The 27,955-nt window shown below is 37.7% G+C and overlaps 1 protein-coding gene across 1 annotated transcript; it reads right to left on the bottom strand.

The window, feature by feature from the left end:
• Positions 1–695: 695 nt before the first annotated feature.
• Positions 696–27,955, bottom strand: LOC126210133 (V-type proton ATPase catalytic subunit A). The gene is made up of 12 exons (XM_049939281.1): positions 27,893–27,955; positions 24,677–24,770; positions 24,343–24,455; positions 19,554–19,781; positions 18,461–18,598; positions 18,118–18,269; positions 16,715–16,986; positions 14,463–14,589; positions 11,808–12,056; positions 8,596–8,802; positions 6,200–6,389; positions 696–1,962 (listed from the first exon to the last, which is right to left on the bottom strand). Exons 2-12 carry the CDS (start codon positions 24,753–24,755, stop codon positions 1,870–1,872), a joined length of 1,848 nt encoding a protein of 615 aa, XP_049795238.1. The 5' UTR covers positions 24,756–24,770; positions 27,893–27,955; the 3' UTR covers positions 696–1,869.

Genomic DNA, 27,955 nt, shown 5'->3' with positions numbered 1-27,955 from the left:
TCTTCCTAGCCATATAAAGCTATTACAATGATCAGTTTGTTAAATTTACAGTGGAATGAAATCTTCACTCATACCAAAAGAGAGTTTTGCTTTGGAACTGAAAGACGTATGTCGAAAATCTGATAGTGATAATTCTTATACCCTTAAACAGTACCTCCTTTCTCTGATGCAGAGTTCTCCCTGCAGCTGCATTTTTCTCTCCTTTCCATTTTCTATTTCCTAAGCATGTCTATTGATTCATCTGACAGTACTGCTGTTAGTGTACTTGTTTAGCAGCTGGTGCGCAAGCAGGCCAGAGTGACACATCCTTAACTGTTTCTATCTAGGTCCAAGAGCCCCAACCCCTCATGTAAGTATTATGAATATTAATAATGAACATAGAAATTTAATAATTTCAAGTGGATTTTTTCTTCCAAGCTTATATTTTGTACCTCTTTAGTGATTTCCCCATGTCCTTTATGTTTTCTGTGTTTGCTCAGAATTAAAACATATGGAAAAGTTTCCAAACACAAACTTACGATATCAGTTTGCAAAGCCACAACTCCAAACAAATACTACTTCATTCCACACCATCCTGAATGAGAAGATGACTAAAGTAATAAACTACAGCTGAATCCTGCATTCATGGCAGATTTTAAGACTTGGCAGGCTCCAATTTCAGCAAAATGGGTGGTATTACAAGAGAGAAAAACTAGTTGTGATCATGTTGGATAATTTATTCATGTGACAACAGTGAAATGCAAATGAACATGAAGTTGACCGTATTTCTACACAGTTATGTTTCGTGAGGAATGGTAACATTTATACACAGAAATAGGATTTTTTAAACCTTAAATGCTATAAACATTACAATACAATAATAGACTTTCACCTTTGTGTCAATAAATTCTTAAAAGTAACAACACCTGTACAACTATACAGTCAGTAACTGTACCCTGCTATTCTAAAGCTTTACAGTTACTGGGATCACTATTTTACACATGCAACCAATATCTGACACATACATCCACCAATTTTATGGAAAAAATATCTTCCCACTACATCCCACAACTACAGTTGTTTAAATTAATACTGGCAATCAATCAGCAAATTAGAAACCATCTCCACTTCACATATACACACTTTGTGCACAAACTGCTATGTTAGATTTACACACATCTCCATTAAGCCAACTGAATTAACTTTGTGTCTACAGAGAAATATAAAATACATTAACAATTTTAAATGCAACTTTGTTCCTTGTACTTTCAATATACAACAATTATTTTTTCTTTATTTTTGTAACACTTAAATGTGTGTGTAAATAGTGAGTTACAACTGCAGGATTGACTCAGTCTCAATGGGATGATAATTAAAAGAATCTGCAACACTGCAAATGTGAGAACTATTCAAATAAATAAGAAAATTGATGGCAGTTTGCACGCATGCTATGTGAAACAATGAGTAAGTGATGTGATTCATCTTCTAACTGATTTCAAATACTGCAGTATGGTGTGTACATACATACAGATGGCAATCTCATGTTACACACAGAAGGGATTTAGAGGGGGCAAATAAATTTACAGGACTGCAGCACACACAGTTAAATGGGATTTATAATTTATGTTACCTCCATACTGACACTTAAAAGCAGGAAGAAGGAAAACGGAAGAAAACTGAAGTAAATTCTTCTCTGCTGGAATGTGAGAAGCAGAAATGGGCACAACATAACCTTAGCACCAATGAAACCAGCCAAACTGAAATTCCATCTGCTGTAGTCCTTATGGGGCAAAGGAATGCTTAGATGTTGAGCAACCATGCCACTTGGCAGTCCTAGAGAGGCTACCGAAGGAGACAACTGCACCGAGTGAATTGCAGGCAGCTACCACTTTAATCCTCCAGGTTCCTGAAGGACTGCTGAATGTCTTCGTGAAGTTGCTCAAAGTCTGCCTTGATCTTTGCTTCTCCATCCTTAACTGGGTCCTGAAATTTTAAATGAAACACTCATTATGTGTGTACACAAATTTACATCCATACTGTACCACGACGGTAGGTAAAAAACATCATACACTACAGAACACACACAATGGGCACCAGCACAATCGCGATTTAACTAAGTGGAAAACGACAAGCTGTAAAACTGTGGAATGTATTTCTGAAAAACTATAGTAATGGAAGAAAAATATCTGTCTACCAACCAGCAAAACTGGAATACAAACTGACAGCAGAAGAAAGAGAATCTCTGCCACTTCATCAAAAGTTTCTGGAGAGGCAATCCAGTTTCAGCATGTGGTAAGCAGAAACTTGTCCTCCACTATGGCACTGTCATTAAATTTAATTATGTGGGGAGGGGGAGGGTTGGTGGTGCAGGAATGATTTGTGTGTACAGTATACTTCTTGGTACCTCCTAAGTATATTACAGGAACTTCTGCAACTTCCAAGATTTATTTTCCACAAACATCTCTCATCTAGTTTCATGGGGTCCAGTTGATCATATTCTGCACCTTCTAGCCACAAAAAGCTTAGGTTAGCACTTAATTGCATTCTGCAGCCTCCCAGTAAGTAGGTACAGAGAGAAACCACAAGACCACGAAACAAAGGCAGTAAAGGAAATTTATCTGACAGTAGTTTTGCATAAAAAAAGCTTAAGATTTCAAATGAAAAAATGCAATGGAAGGAATCTGAATCTTTGTTTCCACTCCTTATGTAATGAAACCCTTATAGATTGCTAATACACTCACCTGACTGAAGAATATATTAGCAAATATTACAGAACAGTCTAATATACCGACAACATTAAACACGTTCTCATATTTTTTCTTATTCATTATTAAGAATACTATGCCATAAAGTTTTCTTTCAAAACAATTTGCTGAGTTCTCCACAATTTAATTTTCTGACACCAAGAGTTCACAACTTAGGAAACTGCATATAAACACAGCAATGACAAGCATGTGACTAATATGAAGCCTGTCAACCAATGAGACCTAGAAAGTAAAAGTCAGCCGAGTGATTTCAGCCTGGCTTTTATCCATCAATTGATACATCATCTCAACAAACCAACATTTTTCAGGTGTTTTCCCCTGACTACATAAAGTACAGGAAAGTGATGGCCGCATGAAGCTACTACATCTTTGGAGATCTATTATTGCAAATAAATTTGAAACACAGAACCACACAGGCAATCACAATACATAATCAGCTACAAATGGAATGGCAGTTACAGAGACTTTACTGATCTCAAACACACACAGATGCATTAACCACTAATCCACCTTGGCATAGCAGTTCACACAACTGCACATATTACCCTGACATGCCTCCTTCCTCGATCCAAATTCTCACTGCCGCCCCAGTCTACTTTACATTTCCCCTTACACATGAACAGAACCGCCAAGGCTCTCCAAATTCTGGAATAGCACCTCAGTATCAAACGTAAATGGGGCATCAGTCTCTGAAATTGTGTAATTTCATTTGTGTAAGTACCTGCACCTGGGTTTCGGGCTGGATCGCTCACTTACATTAAATGCTGAGATGCTATTCCGGAACACAGAGAGCCTTGGAAATGCTGTTCATGTGTATGGGAGGTTTTAAAGTGGACTGGGGCAGCAGTGAGAACTTGGAACGAGGAGGGAGGCATGTCAGGGTAATCCGTGCAGTTGTGTGAATCACTGTGCCAAGATGGCTTCATGGACACCAGTGGTCAATGTATTTTCTTGATGGCCTTAATGTACCTTCTGTTTATTTAGACAATGGGAATGTCAACAATATTCGGAAAAGGATAGATTGCCATTTACTGTAAAGATGACATCTGAGTTGCACACAGGCGCAACAAAAAGACTTTTCATTGTTCTGTTTACAATTCACGATGTCAACTTTATGGTGAGTACCAATCTATCCTTTTCCTAATACTATTATTATTTTGTTTATCCACCATCTTAACTGTATTTTGATATTTCAAATAGTTACTGTCAACATCTTTAAGTTTCTTCTGCTTTTACAGATGGTTCTATTGAGAAAATGGAAGGAGATGAAGGAATCTGGAATACTTTTGAAGATTATTGAAGTGATTATTCATATGTTTCTAGTGAAAACGATCATGATGACTGTTTCATGGTCCCAAGGATGACTGCAGTGAATGACATCATTAAACCTGTAAAAAAAGTGTAAAGTGGTAATGTTTCTAAGTGATTACAATGAAGGTGATTCTATTCTTGTGAGTAACTCATTTTGTCACTACTTTAACTGTTTCAACTGAGTCAGAGTCTAGCACCATCTCAAATGTGTCAACACCTTCAAAATTTCAATTGGTATGTTCAAAAAGTAACAAGAATGTTGTAATTCACATGCTGTGTAAGTTTGATTTGTGAATTTATTTTATTGCTGTGTTGGTAAACATGTCTTATAAGTATGTACACTATGTTAGCCATATTTAATACTTAGTCTGGTGTCAGCTATCAAAAAGGTTACATATGTTTTACTAGCACTGACAACTACTTACTTCGTATAGAAATGGAACAGAGAATTCATATTTAATTTTGCTATAAGAACAGAACAAACCACAGCCAAGTTTTAGAAGTCTTAAATATTGCTTTTGGTGACTCCACTGGATAAAACAAGAATTTACAAGTACTAAAGCATTTTGAAGAAGGCCTTTAAATAATTAAGAGCAGAAAGTGCCCTATACGCCTCAGCAATTCATCGACCGATGAAATCTTAGTAAAAGAGAATGAAATGATTATGAATGATTGCCGAATCACTATCAAAGAAGTCAATGAAAACAGCCCAAACCACAAATTTTTTTCGGATGACTGGTATGAAACATGACAGAGGTACTCAAAGTACCCTCCACCACACACCGTCAGGTGGCTTACGGAGTATGGATGTAGATGCAGACAGCAAAATTTGTTTGAAAACTGTTGAATTTCATACAAGACCAGCAGCGAATGTAAGATGCTTGTGAGTCACTGAAGTCAATGACAATGCAGAACTGCTGAAATGTGTCATAACAGGTGAGGAAATCAGCCTGAGAATAAAATGCCAAAACTAAGGCTCAGCTGGCTAGGTGGAAGCTCAATGAGTATGGTCAAATGTGGAACTTGTGCTAGCTTTGTTCTTTGTTTTTTATGGCATAGTGCAAAACAAATACTTGCCACTAGGTCGAACAATCACTAAGAATTACTATTTATATGTGGCTTTTCTGTCTCCGTACAGAAACTAAACTTTAGAGTGCCACTGTTTCAATAACATAGACGATATCAAAAACGCATCACTGATGGAGCTAAAAGCTATGCTTGAGACTGAGTTCCATAAATGTTTCTGGGATTGAAAAGAGTGTGTATTTTGACTACAGTGACTATTTCGAAGAGGATTACATTGATGCAGTTGAGGGAAAAAAAAGCCTTCCCCCCCTCCCCCTGAACACACCTCATATTTTAACAGATCAGGAAATCTAAGGAAGCACAATGACAAGATGATTACATAGTCAATACATGCATTTAGCATCTGTTCTTATATCCTAACATTCTAGCATTCACACTTGCGTTAATTTCTAGTGATATTGATGGCTGGGGAAGCTCTCGTATTAAAGTAGGAAATAATATAATGCCAATAAAATTACCACTGGGGGTGGGGGGTGTATAAGGAAATGAAATGTAATCCCAATGTTATTTCCATAATGACCTAAATTTAAAACAGATGGGTAACAATGTTTTGCAATCAATTTCTCTGCAACAAGCCAATAGTTTTATTTTATGGGATGGGAGCACCACTCTTCACTGAACACATACAATGTTCACAAAAACTTTTGTAAACAAATTGTTGGTTGTGAATACATTAATAGTATACACAGTGTAAAATCTTTTATCCCAAGCTGAGAGCACTGACATTTTTTTATGTTAAAAGAAATTTCTCACCTTTATTTACATCAATAGACACATTCTGTGCAATCTGTATATTATAGATAGCACATATTATTGTTTCTGGGCAAAAATATATTATTGTGCAGTGTCTCACAAGTCTAAGTGACATTGCAACTGCAGGAAACAGGCATATTTGTTTGTCCAAGAAATGCAATCCTTTCATGTTTAACTACTTTCATTTCATGTTACAAGAAAAAAAATGTGGAGTTACACAATGTTTTGTCAGCACTACAAAATTATTTTCGTGTTAAGCATTTTTCTTTGTATCTAATCAGCCCAATTAAAATAAGTTATTTTACCTTGAACTTCATAGATGAAAGCTGATACAGAATGTTGCCCATAGAATCTCTGATAACATTCCAAGTGATCTTGTTCTCACTCTGAGCAGTAGATTCAACTGCATGCCGAGACATGTCATAGAAAGCAATCATGTTTTTCAGCATGCCTACTGTCTTGTAGAATGGGCAGAAACGATCATATGGTGAGTAGCTGAAAAAAATATGGTGTTGCTTTTAATCTTTTACACAACACTTAACAGATATCTGATTTTATTATTACAATTTATGGTCATTAGCATCCTTCTTTATATTAATAAGGTGAGTGTGATTTACAATACTGCTTAAATTTATTCTTTATTTCAATGTCTCAGTTGCACAATTGTATGAAATAAACATGCAGCTGAGAAAATGAAATAAAGAATAAATTTAAAGAATAGTTTCAATAAATATTTTCGAGAAAGCAGTGAAAACAATCAAGACAACTGTCATCAACAACACTGAAACCAACAGAAACACTATAGGAACATTACTCTTGCACCATTTAAAAGTGAAAAGTGTGTCACTTACAGGAAACTAGTATTTCAAAATAAAAATTTCAAATACACAATTTATGAACAAGAAACACATGAAAATGGTGGTACAATTACATTTGCCTGCATTTGCAAAACTAGTACAGGAATGTGTAATAGTATGTAAATGCAGCTGAATATTTTATACGGTTTTAATGTAGTTACTTGTGGTAAAGTAATCCTGTGTGATGCAAAAGCAAATGAACAATACAGCCAAAATGTTCAAGTCCCAAATTTACTTACAAATCCTGACTCCCAATATGAGTGTGGACCAATAATCACCAAGTTTAGGCAACTGGAGAATGCATATATGCAAAATAATATTTCATGTAACTTTAATGCAGACAATTTATGCCATATGGAGATTGCCTTTAAGTTTCTTTGTTGCAACAGATTGTAACTGATGGTCTGAACCATTATCTGAATAGAGAAACACTGTTTACATCAGTACTGCGAAGTCCCAAATGGAAATGAAGAATGAACATTGCTCTCATACAAATCATGAAAATGAACACTCTTTACAGGCAACTGAAACACGTGTGTGAGTGATTCATCCTTCATACTTTCTTCTAGGAAGCATGAATCTTCTGTCAGCACCTTTGTTTTTGATCCTGGATCTCCAAATAAAGCACCCAAAATCTCTGCCTTTATCAGGTCCTTACAAACCATTCCTACCACGTAAACATTCACAAACAAATAACAAATTACTCTTCTTGCACCACCACTAAGTAGAGCCCTTTTAGCAACAAAACAAAGGACTATCTCCATTTTATGTGCTTAAACAGAGTCTGTGACACACTAAGCAGATGCTTTCCCATACGGCGCACAGGCACAGTGCTGAAAGGTTTAACAACACTGTCTTGATATGAATTCCCATGGGCACTGGTCACAGCACTATCACAGTTGTCCAGTGGCTAAATGTACTCCTCTTTGGATGGTACATTCCCTTCAGGAGGGTATTATCCTGGGCTAGTTTCTGAGGTCATGTATGAAGCCACTAGAGAATATACCTATATTTACTACTAACACACTGTCTATAGACAGAACAGAAGACTCTTCATACACTTGCAGTGTGTGTGTTAATGCAAATTCTGATGTAAATTCCTTCAGATATACATGCATGATGTAGACACTTGATTGATGACATAGAGATGTTTGGATCTCGCTGTGAGTCATGACTAATGGTAAGGTGACAGCTTGCGATAAGTGGGAAATCTGGGTTCGAGTCCCTATCGGGCACAAATTTTCATTGTCGTCATTCCATCAAATAGCTGATGGTAGTCCATCTTCACAGCTGCGAATATATATTTCCTGTACTTAGGACAATCAGTTTGCACTTAAATTAGACACTTCAGCTTCAGGTCACACAAATTGTATTATTACCAGTTTTGACTTGTTAACAAGCCATCAGACAATGTGAATGTTACATAGTAACTCATCAAACTACAACTGACCATGGGAGGAGATGCTCCTTTCCCAGCCAGACTTTGATAAATTACTTTGTAATACATTTAGATCGTCTGATGATGACTAACAGGCCCAAACTGGTTATGATACCATTTGTGTGAAATAAGGCTCAAGTAAATAATCTTACAAAATCATTAACAATATGGATGCTGTCGTACCTCTAAGGCAGCACCACTAGCCTACGTACAATCGGTTTCATTCCTAAATTCAGTACAAAACAAATCAGGACCCACGGAAAATGGAAAACTGCAGACAAATGTCTTGTGCATACAGCTAATAGGAAACAGAATGAAATACTGGAAAACTTAAGTCATTTTGAGAGAACTATGAAACACAAAGCTGAAAAGTTTTTGTAAAGCCCTATCTATAGTAGCAACCAACCTGTTCTGCTGCAAGAAGTCATCCTTCAATAGTTTGGCCACCTCAAGTGTAATCTTGTCAGTTTCTGCCAAGGATGCTTTACCAACCAGTTGTACAATTTCAGACAGATCTTCTTCCTCTTGCAGAATCTCTTTCACCTTTGTACGCAATGGCACAAACTCAGGGAAGTTCTTGTCGTAGAAGTCATCCAGAGCACGCATGTATTTACTGTTAAAATAAATATGTGAATAAGCTACAGATCAAAAAATGCAATTCAGAGATACACACTGAGCTGACAGAAACCAGCTGTACATATGGTGGTTGTATTGCATACAAGAGATATAAAAGGGCAGTGCATTGATGCTACTATCATTTGTACTCAGGTGACTCACGTGAAAAGGTTTCCATCATGGTTATGGCCGCACAACAGGAATTAACAGACACTGAACGTAGGATGGTAGTTGGAGCTAGATGCATGGGACATTCCATTTCTGAAATCATTAGGGAATTTAATATTTCGATATCCACAGCATCTATAGTGTGCTGAGAATACCTAATTTCAGGCATTACCTCTCATCGAGGACAGTGCAGTACCTGATTGCCTTCACTTAATGATTGAGAGCCAGGGGCATTTGCATAGTTGTCAATGCTAACAGACAAGCAACACTGCATGGGGGGGGGGGGGGGGGGGAACAGAAATCAATGTGGGCCATATGATGAACATATCTGTTAGGGCAGTGTAGCAAAATCTGGTGTTAATGGCCTACAGCAGTAGACAACCGATGTGAGTGCCTTTGCTAACAGCGCAAAATTGCCTGCACCTTCTTTCCTGGCCTTGTGACTATCAGCTGGACCCCAGACGACTGGAAAACAGTAGCCTGTTCACACGAGTCCCATTCCAGTTGGTAAGAGCCGACGATGGGATCTGAATGTGGCCCAGACCCTATGAAGCCATGGACATAAGTTGTCAACTAGGCATTGTGCAAGCTGATGGTGGTTCCATAATGGTGTGAGCTATGTTTACAAAGAGTGGACTGGATCCTCTGGTCCAACTGAATCGAACATTGACTGGAAATGGTTATGTTCAGCTACTATGAGACCATTCGCAGCCATTCATGGACTTCATCCTCCTAAACACTGTCACTGAACCACAATTGTTCGCAATGGTTTGAAGGACATTCTGGACAATTCGAATGAATGATTTGGCCACCTGATCACCCAGTCCCATCAAACCTTTATGGGACATAATCGGGAGGTCAGTTCATGCACAACATTGTGCATTGGGAACACTTTCACAATTAGGGATGGCTACATAGGCAGCATGGCTCAATATTTGGGGGGACTTGCAACTTGGTAAGTCCATGCATTGTCGAGTTGCTGCACTATGCCATGCAAATGGAGGTCTGACATGATATTAGAAGGTGTCCTACGACTTTTGTTACCTCAGAGTATAATAGGAACATTATATGTATCTTAACAAGTATGTTCTGGAACAAATTGTTCCTGAAGTTTCCTTTCTGTAAAACTTCAGTTGCTGTTACAAATAAAGTTGCACAATCATTCTACAACAATTTTAGATGTTTACTTATTTCAGGATACAAGACACCAAGGCAAGATATATAAACGAATTAAAGAGAACTGAATTATGGTAATGATAATTGCAAAGTGGTTGATAATGGCTAAATGTAAAATGTAGCATGTTCTTTACCCATTATTAATTGAATTTTCTGTTTTACTTTTGCCAAGATCTGTTGCCGTCCGTCCTACTTCATGTACAATTTCATAGCATGGATTATTGTGCTATCACTTTCCACAAGAATTACTTAATTAATTAGTTAGTTACTTATGAATAAAATTAGTTGTTATAGCCTACTCTTAGTGTACCTATCAGCCACTCAATGCATCTTCTACAGGGCGTAAATGCTGACTTAAATGTCTTACAGTGGCCTAGAAAAAGTTGGTATGAGCAATTTACTATGGTACACTTATGGTCCATCAAGACAGGAGACCATCTCAAAATAGTGTACATAAACTATCTAGGCTACAGTACATGCACAATACGTGAAATTTTCAACTTCCTCTCTCATTCAGCTAAATTGGTTGCAGAGAAAAAAATGGATTAGACTTTTCTTGTTAGAAATTTAAAGTAGTTTGATTTTGTATTGAGGTATTATCACTATGGGCTACAGTTTTTGACTTATTCAAGAAAAAACATACAAAAGTGACCTGGAAAGGTACACCCAGCCACTTATTCATTCATTCATTCACCCCCCCCCCTTCCTTTCTCCAATGGTCAGGATTTTTAATATTTTGTTCATACCACTTCCTCCTACCAGTGCACAGAAATTTTGATCTACATGACAATTTGACCTTTTTTGGTCTTCACTGATTTAAACTTTCTCATGAGGGATTTAAGAAAAAAGACTTGTGAATGTTACGCAAAATCTATTTACATTTTTGATTTGATAACTTAGTCCTCACAGGCACAGTAGTCTCACATTAAGAACGCCAGACGGACAGAATTATTTACTTGTTAATTTTATGCTGTTAAAATCTACAAAACTGTAGTAAAAATTACACAAAAGTCAGCTTTACAATTTGTAAGTTCACAGCTAAGCTGAAGGCCTGACATACTAGTGAACAAAGAACAAAAGAAAGTCTAACATGGGAATTATTTGTGTAGTTGCAAATTTTTGTAGAGGTAGAAAGGAGGGACATTAGCGATATAATAAAAATTCTGATTGATAGGAGGTGAGAGAGAGAATAGAGGTGCATTTGAAGGTCACTTCTGTAAGTTTTTTAAAAATAATTCTAAAACCACAGCCCCTAGTGCACATCCAAGTAAAAACTTTCACTACATTAAATTTCCTACAAAAAGATCCTGTTCATTTTTTTCTCTAGGACAAATGGTTTTTGTGCAGTGAACGAGAGAATACTGAAAATATCATGCACCGCACATGCACTGTAGGTTAGGCCAATTTGTCATCTCTCGTATTAATGGAGCACAACAGAACCCTGTATCAAATTGTTTACAACAACTTCCTCTATATCACCTTGGTGCATCGTAAACAACTACTGTATAAGGTAAGCAGCACTCTATTCAATTTCATATTATAATGTTAATCCATCCTGGATTTTCCATTGTCAGATTACACACAGAGGTTGCATATCAACTGCTGCACTGTTTTCTGCTTCTGATGTCACCAGTATTACAAACACTGTCAAAAGCATACCTGTACGAGATGAGCCAGTTGATGGACGGGAAGTGCTTTCGCTGGGCAAGTTTCTTGTCGAGACCCCAGAACACCTGGACAATACCCAGTGTGGCCGTTGTTACGGGATCTGAGAAGTCTCCACCAGGTGGCGACACAGCTCCTACAATACTCACAGAGCCCTCTCGGTCTGGGTTACCTAAGCATTTCACACGACCTGCACGCTCATAGAAACTTGCAAGTCGTGCACCTAAGTAGGCAGGGTAACCACTGGAACAGAAAAATAAATTATTGTAGGCACGCACGTACCAAAACCATAAAGCGGAACATATGTTAAGTCTACTCCCTTTTCTTGCTGTAACTTTCTTTTCTGCACTGTTGTGACCAATAAATTACATAAATTTCGTCATGTCTTATTTTATGCATAGATTTTATGGAGTGCGGCAAGTGCTAGTTCATTCATAAATGGCACATATTTACGACTTATACATGCATTCTGTTTCAAAATAAAATCAGAGTTAATGTGATTACAATTTGTAATGCCCGTCACAGTAGCAGTAGCTACTGAGGGCAAATGGCAAAATTTTTGTAAAGGTCTAACTTGGCATCAATGCCTCAAATCACTTCATTTAACACTTAGTAATCAGTCATCTCTAGAGAGGATTGTTTACAATTGGTTTACAGAATTTCTGTGCAACATAATTCAAGAGGGTTGGCACATGGCTTACTGTGAGATAAATGTGTATTGACAACTGCAGTATATTTGATTTTGTGTGAATCTTTAGTTCTGAAACAGATCAGTTCTCAATGGATTCCACACAATCTGACGATCTCAACAGAATTCTTTGTCACACGTCTTCGATAAAAATCAAGGAAATCAATTTGAAAGAAACAAAAGTTGATTTAGTGTCCCGTTATCTGTATTCACCTGATTCACCATTTAATAACTTTTTTTCTCTCTTTGATCTAAAAGAAAGTACGTAAATAAAGATTTTCATCACCGTAACACATTCGAGATTCAGGCAGTGTCTCAAAAAGGCTAACATTACGATAAAATAAATCACTCATTAGAACAGGATCATTAGTGTCAGAATTACTTGAAAATGCAGCCACCTTATGCTTCTTTACAGGCCCAATGTGTCACTGTCAATGGAATAGTTCTCAGAACCATAAAGCATTAATTCATACACACAGTCACCTGCATCTTCATTCTCACTAGGAACATCTGAATAATCAAAAACATCACAAAGTATTTCAGATTTTTTCATGTCCTTCCAGTTCCTGAATAGGACCACCTCTACAGGCAGGAGGACCTTCAAGGTGAAAGAAGTTACTATTTGAAACACCAAAATACAATCAAAATAGTAAATAAGCAAAAGTACATGCAATCTAGTTGATACACAACTAAATAAATGGAGTAGTGAAAATGGGGCACCTATAGATAGAGAGTAGAAAAAACTAGTTATCTTGAGATCCATCTGTAACATATGGCATGTGAAACATGAGTAAACTCTGGATCCTTCGGCAGTGTGTTAATGTGTTTAACCTTTTTAAAACCATGTTTCTGCAGTACAAACGTTGGAGTGAGAATAAATATTTCTAGATCTGTTCCAAAATCATGAAAAGTGTATAAGTTTTAAAGGTAAACAGTTTGAGAAACAACAAAATGACTTCTGTCAAATATATGTTTTGTGAAAATCTTAAAAGGCAACCTCCACACTGTCAATCAGTACAAACAGGAAACTGGGTATCACAATTCATACCCTGCACCACCAAGGAATAAACTCTGAAAATTAGTAATGCCAAAAGCTGTTTCACTTTATGTTGGCCAATGTGTACGCATGTGGAGAATGTGTTGCAGTTGAGAAAATATAGTTTTCACAATGACAGGTACTTCGCAGCATGCTAAAGCTGCAACTCAGTTATACAAATGGACAGTGTGGCACCACATACCAAAAAGAGCGAACATATTTGGAATATAAAACACACACTGCCCAGCCCCAAAACTACATGATGTGGCTCAGAAACTCCTTGTCAGAATGGATATGCACACACCACATCATTGAAAATGTCTATGCTTGCAACATCTCATTTACTATGATCAGAAGAGGTAAGTTTTCTGCTATTTAACAGTGCCACAAGATGAGAAATAAAGTGAGTGCTCTGATATGGTGGAAAAGATGGCCACATTTCACACACTCAAAATTAAGGGATTTTCGTACCTTCAGTTCCCGTTCTTTGATGTACTTAGGACCATTACTAAGCCACAGCATTATACAAGGACAGCCTGTGACCTCTAGTTAACATTTCAAAATCCTTCATAATAACTAGCATATTGCTATCAATGACATATCAACCTCACATTTTAATGGTGATGTCAGTTGTACCAAGATAGTGAGCAACTGAATATGCTATGCACCCTACATAAAATCATCAAGGGGCCACCTATGTTTTTCATGAAGTGTAGAGTGATGAATGTGGAAAGGGGCTTAATGACAGACAGAGCCACAACTGAGAAAGTGGTGCTTTCACAGCCACCGGTTATAAACAAACAAGGTACTAGAAAATGTGATGAGCAAGAGGAATAGGTGCCTATACCATAGTTGTGATTATTATGAAAAGTTTCTAATTAAATCCAACATTAAAGAGAATAACCATTAAACAATTCCACCTCACCTGTCTGCAGGCATTTCAGCCAATCGACCTGAGATTTCTCGAAGAGCTTCAGCCCAACGTGATGTTGAGTCAGCCATCATAGATACGTTGTAACCCATGTCTCTGAAATATTCTGACAGTGTAATGCCTGTGGAGAGAGAAAAATGATTTTTTTTTCTAGTATGGTATTTATGAGATCAGTAGAATTTTGAGAGCAACACAATACATATTTGTGCAACGCAAAAGAATGCTCATTGAACTTGCAGTAAATGTATACATTGACTCCACTGTGTAGAATTATTTAATTTTATTACATTCATTTGGTACATTCTCTTATTACTATATTAATGAACAGAACAGAGAGGTGGACCCCAGATTCGGTAGGAGACTAACAAAAAGCTAATAGTGTGATGCAATAGGTACACTTTTTTTGTCATAAAGCCATCACAATGCTACTGGTTGATTCTATGCTACTGATTTTTGGAAATGATGTGCATTCAGAAGTGTATTTCCATCTTCAATATCCACGTCTTTCATGTAAGGAGTAGTAATCTATTGTATTTAACTACTAGAGTAAGCTATTTCATGCTCTTAGGTTGCAACCCTGCTTCAGCCCTTTAACCCAGAATCATACCAACAGTGTGACAATCACTAATCAGTTATACAGGGCTCAAAAAGCTAATCATGAAATGCAATACCAATGTATGTGTAGAAACCAATTACAACCATTTTCTTCACTTTAAATGAAGTGGACGTCTGTGTCAATGATTCAAAATAAACACATCTGCAGCTCGTGGTCAGCATTGCTACCTCTGGATCACAGGGTCCCATGTTTGATTCCTGGCCAGGGAACTCTGCCCTGGGACTGGGTGTTTCTGTTGTCCTCATTATTTCATCATCATTCATGACAGTGGCTAGGTTGGACTGTGAAAAAATTGGGACTTTGTACGGGCACTGATGACTGCACAGTTGAGCACCCTACAAACTAATAATAATCATCATCATCATCATCATCATCATCATCATCATCAAAACATACAGAAATATGAACTTGAGATTACATTTACACCGATGAGCCAATAGTCTTATGACCACTTGCTTAATAGCTGATTTGTCCATCTGTGGAAAGAAAACATCACTAATTCTGCATATTGGGGTCCAACAGTTTGTTGGAAGGTTTTTGGAGGTGTGTGGCATTAGATGTCTACACACAGGGCCATGTAATTGGTGCAAATAATGGGCTGCTGACTTGTACGTGGTGATGGTGGTGCCCAGTAGTGACCCAGATGGGTTCCACAGAATTTACACCAGGCGAATTTGGTCACCGAGACATCAATATGAGTTCACTATTACAATCCTCGCATGACTAGCACAGTACTGGCTCAGATAAGGACAATTATACTGCTGAAAGACATTGCGGAAGACATCAAGCATGAAGAGATTCAGTTGGTTTGCAGCTGTCAGTGTCTCTTCAAATACTACCACACAGGCCCAATGCAAGCACAAAAGAATGTCTCCCATAGCATAATACTGTTTCCACCAGCCTATGTCCATGGCATGCTGCATGTTTCAAGTCATTGTTCACCTCAATGACTGCATTTGTGGATACAACCACTGACCTAATGTAGCAAAAAATGTGATTCACCCAAGGAGCTGACATTTCCACTGATCAACAAATGAATCCTGATGGTCTCGTGCCACTGAAATCGTTATTGATGATGAAGTTGGGTCAACATGCAAACACATTGGGGTGGTCTGCAATGGAGCTCCATGTTCAACAATGTGTGATGAATGGTGTGCTTGTGTATGCAACAGCACTGTGCTCTTTCGACAGATGCCACAGACCACCATCTATCCTATTTTACAGAGTAGACAAATCTCCAAAACCCACATTCTGAAAAGACTTGTGGACGTCCAACCATTTAGAGCCTAATCGTAGCTTCACTGTCCTCCTACCTCTATCCGTAGATGCTCACGACAGTAGCATGTGAATATTCAACCAGCTTCACCATTTCCGAGCTACTAGTTCACAAGCTCTGTGTAATAATAATCTGCCCTTTGGCAGAGTCACTTATATCCATGGATTTCTGCATTTGCAATCTACATCTTTACTAGGGTGATGACCTGTCCATGTATGCTCTACTCACGCACTTTTGGTACTGCTTCACATGCCTGCAATGCCAGCAGGTGGTATCGAACATAGTGGCAGACAGTGGTCATAATGTTTTGACTTATCAGTGTACAGCATTAATAGCTCGCTAACTGAAAGGTACCTGTGTAGATAGATGCTTCTCGGGCAGCGACAGGCATGTTAGATGTGTTTGCAACCAGCGCTGTTCTCTTCATGATAGACTCAGTCACACCATCAATCTCCACTGACAGCTCAGGGAAGTCCCTGAGTACCTCAGACATCTCATTACCTCGCTCCCCACAACCTACGTAGATAATTACATCAGAGTTTGAGTATTTTGACAATGACTGTGAAATTACAGTCTTGCCACAACCAAAGGCCCCAGGAATAGCCGTTGTTCCACCCTGGACACACCTGAAATATAAATAAAATTGTATGATTATAAGCATCACATTCATTTACAATTTTTTGAGCAATTATTTCTTAAGGTCCAAAAAATTCTTTTTGTCAATACTCAGGAGCTTAGAGAATTAGCTAGTTATGAAAGAAAGGGCAAAGGAATTGATTGTGGGCTTATATCTGAAATGATTAAGAGAAACCACAGAAAACCAACACCTGGATGGTTGGACGTTGATTTGAATGCTTTCTGTATGAAAATAAACATTGCCTAAACACACTGTAACAGGTCACTCAGTTATCATAAATATATTACCAAACTAATAAACATCTTTCACATTCAGTGATACTGGCAAAGGTACCATTGAATACAGTAAAAAAAATTAAATTAATAAAATTAAATCCTGAACAGATCAAATGTAAATAAATAATAAAAGCAAAAACAACATCTGCATCTCACAAATCTGAAAAAAGAGCTATAAAATTTCAAATTTTACAGCGTTTTTAGGTCATTGTCACTGCATTGTCACAAACTATCTCAGAGGACAAAGATGGAGGAAGGTACCTGTTTATTTAGGAGAACATCTCTGCATTCACTGGAAACCTCATCTTTCATTGTCTCATGTGCAATCACGACCCCCCCCCCCCCCCCCCCACACACACACATTTAATGCACAAGATGAAATTAATATCCACAATTTTAGAAGTATCTTCAAGGAAAATTACCAGATTACTGCAACACATACGTACACCAGTATAGCCCCATAACAAATAAAATAGGTGGCTAGCACATTAAGATCTTTCCCTCTTAAAAATCTGGCATCAAACCAAGCACGCTATTAACTTTATTCTCAGTCTGGACAGAGTACAACTTTTTCTGTGATAAGATGTTACTTAACACAGTACCACAGTTGTTTGTTTGTTGAGCCCTTTACCTTAGTGGTGAAAGGTCCAGTTGCTTCTTTAATGTGCAATAACAGTAACGAGAGATGACACAGCTAGGTTGTTCGTGCCAGCAGGCACAGTCTCAGTCGTTGCTTCCAATTTGTGTAACTATGGTGTTCATCAGTAGTGAGGTGATATTAACATTAAACATTTAAACAGGTGTTACTTTGGGCAGTATGTCACTGTGAAAAATAGTTAACTCACGGGAATAGGGAGTCAAGCACACGTTGACCAGTAAGGAGTGGGTAATTGGCTGGCAGCTTTTCTGTAACAGGCCTGGGCTGACGTACAGGCCACACTTGCAGCATAGTGAACTTCGATCTCTCACCATCAAATTCTGTCTCCAGAACAATATCCTGAAACAAACAATCCCATGTACGATTTTGTGTTTGTGTGTGTGTGTGTGTGTGTGTGTGTGTGTGTGTGTGTGTGTGTGTGTGTGTGTCACAATATGGTGACCGTCTTTACTCACTCCATTGTATATATGTCAATAGTTTTTATTATCAAGTTAAATGTTGTTTAATAGCAGAACTACTGCAGTACTCACATCAACTGTATAATTTCCAGGTTCTGCAATGTATGTGACAGTTCCTTTGGCACGAGGTGGCAGCAGCAACTTGTGTTTCACCAGAGTATTTTCATGGACCAAACCATACAGGTCACCACCAGTAATGTGGCTCCCAATCTGAAAAATCATGATTTCAACTCCTTAAATATAATTAAATGAAACCTTTTTCAATGTTTTCATTCATGTTATTTCCACACATAATCTACTATATTTTTGTATACAGTTGACAATTCAAATGAACCAACAGCATATTTTCTCAAAATCCTGGACTCTTCACACTTCTTTCTTCACCTCTGCCTTCTTTCATTCTTCGCAAAATATGTGGATTCCACTCTTTGCTTAGCCTCCTTTGCCAATTGCTTCCCCCCTTTCCTCTTTGACAAAGGAACTTACAGCTCTGTAAAGAAGGAAGAGTTTTTTTCGCGTGTGTATCGACGCTATGCCAATTTCATCTCCTCGTAATTTTACAATATTCTCAAGCAGATTAACCTTTCGAGAGAAATAGCTTAATTTGCAGTCACTTTACGAAATATGTCAAACGTTTCACGAGAACTGTACTCCAGGTTAAAATTTATGAATATCCTTCAACCCTCTCCACATCTATCCCATAGAGATAGCACAGATAAAATTAGGTACATAACAGCTCTCACAGAAATGTACAAGCAGTCATTCTTCCCCTGCGCCATCTACCAATAAAAAGTACCCTCTGCCACGTAGGTCTACTGTATCTCAGTTCAATCAAAAGTTTTCCAAATGGAGAAAACAGTTATTTTCCACTCCTTCACATGTTGTCCTGAACTTACTACTATGAAGCAAAACTTTCCTTGCTAAAGAGCCACTAAATGGGGGAAAGTCCAGGAAGGACTAACAGCAATATGGAAAGGGTAGAATGCCACTCATGACTGAAGGCACTGAGTAGCAATTTATGCTTCCCATACTACAGTAACAATTTAACCAAACATGTGGAGATACTATTTAGGAAGTACTCATATTTTGCAAACAGCATGTTACTACCATATATCATACTGTCGGAATGTTTATGAGCTCTCACAGAGCACATAATTCGGCTTACCTTAACACTGACGGGGCTAAAATCCCACTGTGCAGTGCGGCTGAGGGCAGGTACGTTGACACCTTTTGGGATGTAAATACTATTCGACAGTTCATTGATGTCCTTCAGTGGACGCTGGATACCATCAAAGATGCTGCCCATGATACCGGGCCCAAGTTCCACCGATAGCGGCTTGCCTGTGCGCAGCACAGGGTCACCTACTGTCACACCTGAGGTGTCTTCATATACCTGTGAGACAAATAAGTTCTCAGTGCAATATTTAGGATATGAGATCACAAAATAATATTCATGTTGTATTATAATAATGTTACAGGATGTGGCACCCCCAATGTTTTACATGTCTGAAAATGAATTTTACACAGAGCAGTCTTTGATTTCAAGTAGCAGTATATATTTATATGGGCTTTCGGCACGAATTCATGGAAGAAATGAATTTTGCCACTAATTTCTGTAATACTAATAAGTGTTAATTTGTTGTTGAAACCTCTTTAGTGAATGTCCAGAAGTTAAGATTAACTTTACTCTTACAGCAAGTTATGTAATGTATAGTGATAATCATTTTGAGAATTGCCTGTCGCAAGAGGGGGGATGATCTGTCAAGACATTCAAATTTTAATACATGGCATTTGTCACCAACATATTATTACAAAATTCTAAATGCATTTATCAAAATTCATTACAAATTTAAAATGCACAGTTATGCCAGTCATATGCTAATGCTGAGATTTTTTTCCAGAAGTGATGGTCTTCTGTAAAACAAACTGGGAACAACTAAAAAGATTGAAAGGTAAAACACTCTTCAAGCCTCCTAATACTGAGAAGCAGTCTTATTAAAAGTTAAACAAATTAATTTTATCCATTTTGGATACTGCAGAACACATGACTACACATTAATGAAATATAAATACAGATTACTGTGAGGAGTTCTAGAACTAGTTTTGAGCCTTTTCAGGCTGTCTGGTAAATCTAATACTCACACACACACATAATCATGATAGCTGCAATAAACTGAAACTGTGTTTAGTGATGTGCTTCTGGGCGTTCTGCCAAGTTGTTGCTACCTTTTTATTGGCAATATTTAGAGTTTGGCTGTTATGCTTACTCCCTGCAGCAAGAAAAGGAGGGGGAGGGGGAGGGGGGGGGGAGGTAAAGAAGGGAAAAAGACTAGTAGCTGCATTGATGGGATAGAAAGCATAGTACTAAAGTGGGAGCAGGGAAGGGGATCAGCAGGTGGAGGACAGGCTAGTGAAAGTTGAGGGCAGGGGAGTTACGGGGACAAAGGATATGTTGTAGGGAGAGTTCTCACCTGCACAATTCAGAAAAGCAGGTTGCATTTATTAAAGTGAAGCAAATCATGTTGGACAGCATGTTAAGTAACTGGGTGGTCCAGTTGTCTCTTGGACACAGTTTGGCTTGGCTATTCATTTGGGCAGACAGCTTGTTAGTTATCATGCCCATGTAGAAAGTGGCACAGTGGTTACATCTCTGTTTGTAATTCACATGGTTGCTTTCACAGGTAGCCCTGCACTGGACAGGGTAGAAGTTACACACCTTTGACGGGGCTCAAGTATGTGGTGTGGGAGGTTGTAAGGATCAGGTCCTGTATCTAGTTCTCCTGCAGGGATATGAGCCAAGAGGGACAGGTTTGGGAGCAGGGGGTGGAGTATGGACAGACAAGGGTATTGTGTAGATTTGGTGGGTGTGAAATACTGTTGGGGGGGGGGGGGGGGGCGGGAGGACAGTAGGATAGATATTCCTCATTTCAGTGTTACAGCAAGAGGTAGTTGAAACTCAGATCAGTTGTTCCAGTCATGAGTGGTAGTCATGAAAGAATGACTTTTGGCTGGCTGGTGGGTATGCGGGAGGTGACTGGAGATTTTTCTGGATGAGGTATGGAGGCTAATCTTGGCCTGTGAAGGAAATGTTTGGCATATTTGGAGAGGGACTGTTCGGCACTACAGATTGAATGGTCCCAAGTGCCTAGGCTGTAAGGAAGGAACTTCTTGGTATGTAATCAGTGGCAGCTGTCTAAGTGGAGATATTGATGGTGGTACTGTAATGTCAGTCACTGGTCAAAGCTTATAATGAATGATCCCTTCATGTTTCCTAATTTTTGATGGTTGTTGCCCAACTGGATAGTCCAGTATCCTTTTGCTTCCAAGTATATGACCCATATTTGGCCATTATTACAGTGACTGTTACTGGTTGGATTCTATATGGTTGAAGGAAAGTTAAACTAACACCTTGCCATGAGTCAATAGTGATAAAGTCAGAGTTTGGTTGAATGAGGTTGACATTGGAAATCAACAACAAGCCTGCTGAAGGATTCATTTTTGGTGTCATCTGAACTTGGCAAACTGTGAAGAGCATAATATTAGGATGGATGGACCAGTGGATGACTTTTACTCCCAACCTTCTTAAATATCAGTACTTTGTTTTGACAGCAGAGAAATAGAATGTGTGTGAAATTGTACAAGTTAATAATTTCCTCTTTATCAAAGTACCTGACAGATTAAATGTAACACTAACTGTAATATCAGTGACCATGTTATGTACTCCCCTTCGCCAAATTTGGCCAGTCACAACTACTAGATTCATTAGGTCAAATAATGATTCACGTGTTCCTTCAGTAACCAATTATGATACTGATGAAGTGTTTAACTGACAATAATGAATTATGAATCACAAGATGTATTGTTTATTGCTGAAATAGGTATTTTTTAAAAATTAATTCAAGCTACACTTTGAAACAGAATAATCCTGTATGCCAAAATCCGCAATTAATTTCTTCATACCATAACTTCAGATACATTGTAAATGTGGTGCAAATAATTAAACTGAAAAAAAATCTCAATTTGGGTGCAATTTCATTGCAGTTATAATGAAATGCCTGTCTCATTGCATCTGCATATCAAGAGCACAACTGACCAACAGTTACTGTGTTTCAAATTTTGCTCCCAGTGAACGTAAAACAACAGCAATGATATTTCACGAAAGATTTTCAGCACGTAAAGATTATTTTTACTGCACATTACACAGCTATCAAATCAAAGGGGGACATTCTGAGTCAATATTAAAATGTTGAAACTGTATTAGGGAAGGGTGGGGTGTTTGTTCCCATTCTGTCAAACACACATCAGCCAATCATTCTTTCACTAGAGCCTTTCCTCCTTTATTATGCTGCTTTACTTCCCCACAGCTTCATGTCTGAGGGAATGCTTGTAGTTATCAAATTATTATTTGTGTTGATATCTAGTATGCACTTATACCATTGTTAAGAAGACAAACTATTACATAAAATTATACTCTGACATCTTCAGCTGTGTGATTGAAAAGCGGATTAAAATATCAAGTGCTCTGTCAGAAAATCTCTTAAAACCTTATCTTAATTAAGTTGCTGATAAGATAAGACTTGGCAGACAACTGTGTCAACTTTCAATCCACTGTCACAAAAATCTTTGTACAGAGACATATTGCATTTTAATACTGCAAATGAAAATGAAATCTGTGTAGAGCTTTACAAATTACTTCAAAATTTCAAATGTGTCTGGATAATCATGCAGAAATATGGAAACTTGCAAAGAAAAAAAAGATTAACAAGTTTGGGCTTAGCAATGGAAAGTGACTCACGATCCTGAATAACTGTCTGATTCTTTGAATTTAATACCCACTAACTTTTAATACTCTGTTACTCAAAGCCAAAGTGTATTACACTGGTGGGACATGTTATATGAGATCATTACAGAGGTTCTACAGTATGTCAAAATAGAAGTAAAAGAAAACTACTCTTTTCTTCCACGCCTACAGATAAAGTGGAAAAAACAGCTACGTAATATTCTAATTTTATTGAAAAATTATTACTAAATTTATGGTTATACTGTTTGTGCAACAATTCATTCCTCTCTCCTATAACAAAATGTTTTCTCACACTTTATGAAGCTTTGTCAGCCCTGATTGAACCAGTCCCTCTGAATTCAGTAAAAACTGCACAGTATTATATATAAACAGGTTAACTCACCTCAATGTTACTCGAGGAACACCACTTACATGGTAATTCAATCATCTCATGCTAGGTCCACACACTAAATGCATTCTCCAGCAAGTACTATGACTAAGTAAATAACTTCCATAGCAAACCTCCAAAGGTCAGTAAGCATAGCAATACTGAAATAACAGACTGGCACTGCCACGGCAGAAAATGCAAGCAAGCTTTATTAGGATGTTCAAATTCTCACATCCTCTCTTATGCCTAGTGACCACCCGCCAGAACTGATTAGTGGGATCATTATCTCCATTCTTTGCCCGCCCTACCAATCTGATTACAGTCAAAGACAGATACAGAGTAAAGAATGCCTTGAAGCTGGGAGACTGCCAAGACTCGAGAAGGCCAAAAATGTAAGTGATACCAGCTGAATCGAGAATAACAAAATAAAGTGAGAGCAATAATCATGTCAGCAGACAGGTGAGACTAAACAAGTGTTCCCTAAGGCCGGATTGCCTCCCACTCCCAATATATTATAATCAAAAATATAAATCCCCTGACACAAATGCATGCATGCATATTTAATTGTATACATGTACTACCTACCAGTTATCTATTTGTGACAAGTTGTCTACACATACGTGTATATTGTTGCCTTTCCAGTATTCCAAAATTGTGTAATATCTTTAAATACTTCCAACGGTGTAAGGGAATTCTGGCATAGTTTCACATACAAAATAGCTGTAACTATTACATAGAAAGGTTACTATAGTTATTTTACTTCTTGTATACTGAGGTTTTACTCACTTGGATTGTTGCCATGTCACCCTCCAACCGGATGATTTCTCCAACCAGTTCATAATAACCAACACGCACCAGTTCGTACATAGCAGAACCGGCCATCCGTTCTGCTGTCACCACTGTAACGGAAGTTCAGTTACTTCATTAAGTCTGAGCTTAGGACCTCGAGATACATGAACATATACATTACACAATATACAAACCAATTTCCAGTATTTTGCACATTCACACAGAACAAAATTGGCTCTTGATCTTTCATACGTCATATGTCATCAGTGTGAGAAATTAACCTAATACTCCAATAAATAGAAAAGTCCTTATAGATTATGAAATTACTCACCAGGTCCCGATACGGCAAATACGAAGCCGAATTTGGACTCTCGGTCCTCATCGGATGTCTTTATCAGTGTGCTCGTCATTTGGAATGATTTTATCTGTGAAAATAAATGTGTAATTAATATATTGTTTAGGAATAGCACTTTCTGGGGTCATAAAAGGGATAAAGTCGTCTCTGTATTAAAATATCAAAAATCATATCACACTACAGTATTGAGAAAAACCACAGATGTCTGGAATAATTTTTTTCTGAATCTACCTCCATATCTATACCCTGCAAACCTTGAGATGCACGGCAGGGAGTATGTCCTATTGTTCCAATTATTAGGGTTTCCTCCTGTTAAATTCACATATGGAACATGGGAAGAATGATTGTTTGAATGCCTCTGTGTGTGCAGTAATTATTCTAATTGTATCCTCACAATCCCTGTGCAAGCGATACATAGGGGGGTTGTAATATATCACTAGAGTATTAATTTAACACTGGTTCTTGAAACTTTGTTACTAGACTTTCTCACTATAGTTTACAACTATCTTCAAGAGACTTCCAGTTCAGTTCCTTCAGTATCTCTGTGAGACTCCCACGGATTAAACAAACCTGTGACCATTCACACTGCCCTCCCCTGTGTAGGTTCAATACCTCCTGTTAGTCCTATCTCGTACATGTCCCTCACACTGGAGAAATATTCTAGAACAAGTGATTTTTAAACAATCTCCTTCGTAGATTGATTTAATTTCCCCAATAATCAACCAATAAACCTAAGTCTATCATGTGATCATGCTATTTCATATCCCTACAGAGTGCTACACCCAGGTATTGGTACGAGTTGTCTGGTTCCAACAGTGACTCATTGATATTATAGTCATGGGAAACTACATTTTTTTCATTCTGTGAAGTGCAAAATTTACAATTTTGAACATTTAAAGGAAGTTGGCATGCTGAACATTTAAAGCATGTTGCCAATCTCAACATCACTTTGAAATCTTACCAAGATCTGACTAAGTATTTATGCAGCTTCTTTCAGATTGATTTCACTACGGATAAATGTATCATCTACAAAAATCCTGATTTTACTATTAATATGGTCTGCAAGGTCATTAATATACCACACAAGCAGCAAAGTTCCCAACACACTTGCATGGGCCACACACAAAGTCACTTCTACATATGACGATGCCTCTCCAACCAAGATAACACAATACATCATTTCTACCAAAAAGTTCTAAAGTCTAGTCCTAATTTCACTTGACACCCCCGTATGATCACACTTTTGACAATAAGCATAGGTGTTATACTGAATCAAATGCTATTCGGAAATCAAGAAATACATATACCTGATTACCTTGACCCAAAGCTTTCGGTATGTCATGAGAGAAAAGTGGGAGTTGGGTTTCAAATGATGTTTTCGAAATCCATCCGGGCTGGCATTAAGGAGGTCATCCTGTTCAAGTTACTTCATTAAGTCTGAGCTTAGGACCTTGAGATACAACGCAGAAATATTAATCTATGAAGCATCTGAAGTACAGATGAAACACTATATAAACAATGTCTATCACACAGTGTGATATGGAAGGAAAAGATTGATTTGGGTCGATTTTTTTTTTTTGGGGGGGGGGGGGATTGTTTAAGGCAAGGATAAGCAAATGAGAGTTGAATAAATACTGGAAAGCAATCAAAATGACTTTGAAGCTGTAAAAATAGTTGGGAAGTATAAAATAACCTGGTGCCCAAATTCTAAAAACCAGGAAACAGGCATTTACAAGCCCAGAATCAGCATCACACTACTATAAAATGCATAGACTGAATTGATACTACAAAGGATTCAGGTATGAATGTGAAATTGGGGAGACGTCCTGGGGCTTCTCACTGAAAGTAATGATGATTAAGAGTAGATATTGAATGGAGCCGACAATGAAAACACAATAATGGGTTAATTAAAAAAAGCGAATTCTAACAGAAAGTCGAAATGAAATCTGGGAATGCACAGAACAGCTGAATGTATTCTATGCAAAAGTAGTATTACTCAAGATCAGTACAGGAGGGAGAAATATTTCACAAACATTTGTACAATGTTTTAAGATAGTTTTAAGACATGTTCATATCTTAAATCTTGCATAATAGACAAGTGACGCATTTACGTTTAATGGGATTATGAGTTGAAATTTTTAGGAACCAAGGAGAGTATATTATGGAAAAAATATCAGGAATATTCCCTACCCCCATGAGAAGAAATATGTGAATAGGATATCTAGGCCTACTTATTTACCCACAAACAGTTAACTTGTCAATGGAAGAACCTGTAGAGGTTGGACATCATCAGAACCTGCAAAACTGATCATTCAGGATAGAAAGTTTGGTAGATATGCAGAGATGAAAAGACTGGTACCAGATAGAAAGATAATGAAAGCAACATCAAACCAGCTATTTTATCGCTGACAACTTTAACAGCAATTAAAAACACTTTAGGAAAAGAAATTAACGTTGAAGAATGGTGTTGCTTTTTATTCTTACACAGAGCTCAGATGTATAACAACTGACTGTGCGTCACTGCAAATCAGATATATTTAACATGTTAGATGAAACTCTTAACGTGCTGGACAAACGTCTACCATAAATTTTCTATCAGAGTCGTGCGACCAGTATATTAAATGTTCACAGATAAAAAAAAGCATTGGCCAGATGTTTGTGATATATCTATGAAGATACAAACCTATTACTGGCGCACGAACAAAATGTAGGTCACATATAATCAAACGTAAAGTGGATTTGGTTTAATGTTGCAAACACAGTTAAATGAAACTGTAATATTAGGTGTTCACATGACATGATTTAGAAACTACGGTCTGCGACGAGTAAAATTAAGCGGCCCACAGAAGGCGAAAAGTAGGCGTAACCTCCACTGCTGACTGCCAGCTACTAGAGATTGCGTGCATCAAAAACAGAAAAAATAATTTTGTAACGGTTTCAAGACCTAGAAACAGCCTCACAATCCACTATTTTAGCATTATATTCCTGCTGATGGAAGTATATACTGGACTGTAACAGTAACTTAAAATTCGCACAACAACTATCTTAAATCCCCTAAACCATTTGAAAAATTTATATGTCAAATTTGCGAAACGAGTCTTCAGTTTTGTTTCGCTGAGAATTGTACGCCATGGATTAAAAATACAACAAAATTCCAAATTAAACCGGATAAAAACGACTTTCCGTACTCACCAGCCCAGGACCCCAATCACAAGACTAGTCAGCTGACCACCCACTGATGAAGTCAAATAACAT

The sequence above is a fragment of the Schistocerca nitens genome, chromosome 10 (genome assembly GCF_023898315.1).
Source record: "Schistocerca nitens isolate TAMUIC-IGC-003100 chromosome 10, iqSchNite1.1, whole genome shotgun sequence".
Classification (NCBI taxonomy): domain Eukaryota; kingdom Metazoa; phylum Arthropoda; class Insecta; order Orthoptera; family Acrididae; genus Schistocerca; species Schistocerca nitens.
This window is presented reverse-complemented; position numbering and strand designations above follow the sequence as displayed.

Excerpts from the sequence above, each read along its gene's own strand:
- LOC126210133 (XM_049939281.1), bottom strand. The coding sequence starts at position 24,755 with ATGACGAGCACACTGATAAAGACATCCGATGAGGACCGAGAGTCCAAA. Across the intron at positions 24,456-24,676 it reads ATTTGCCGTATCGGGACCTG|TGGTGACAGCAGAACGGATG; the intron begins GTGAGTAATTTC and ends CTTCCGTTACAG. Across the intron at positions 6,390-8,595 it reads GACTTCTTGCAGCAGAACAG|CTACTCACCATATGATCGTT; the intron begins GTTGGTTGCTAC and ends TATTTTTTTCAG.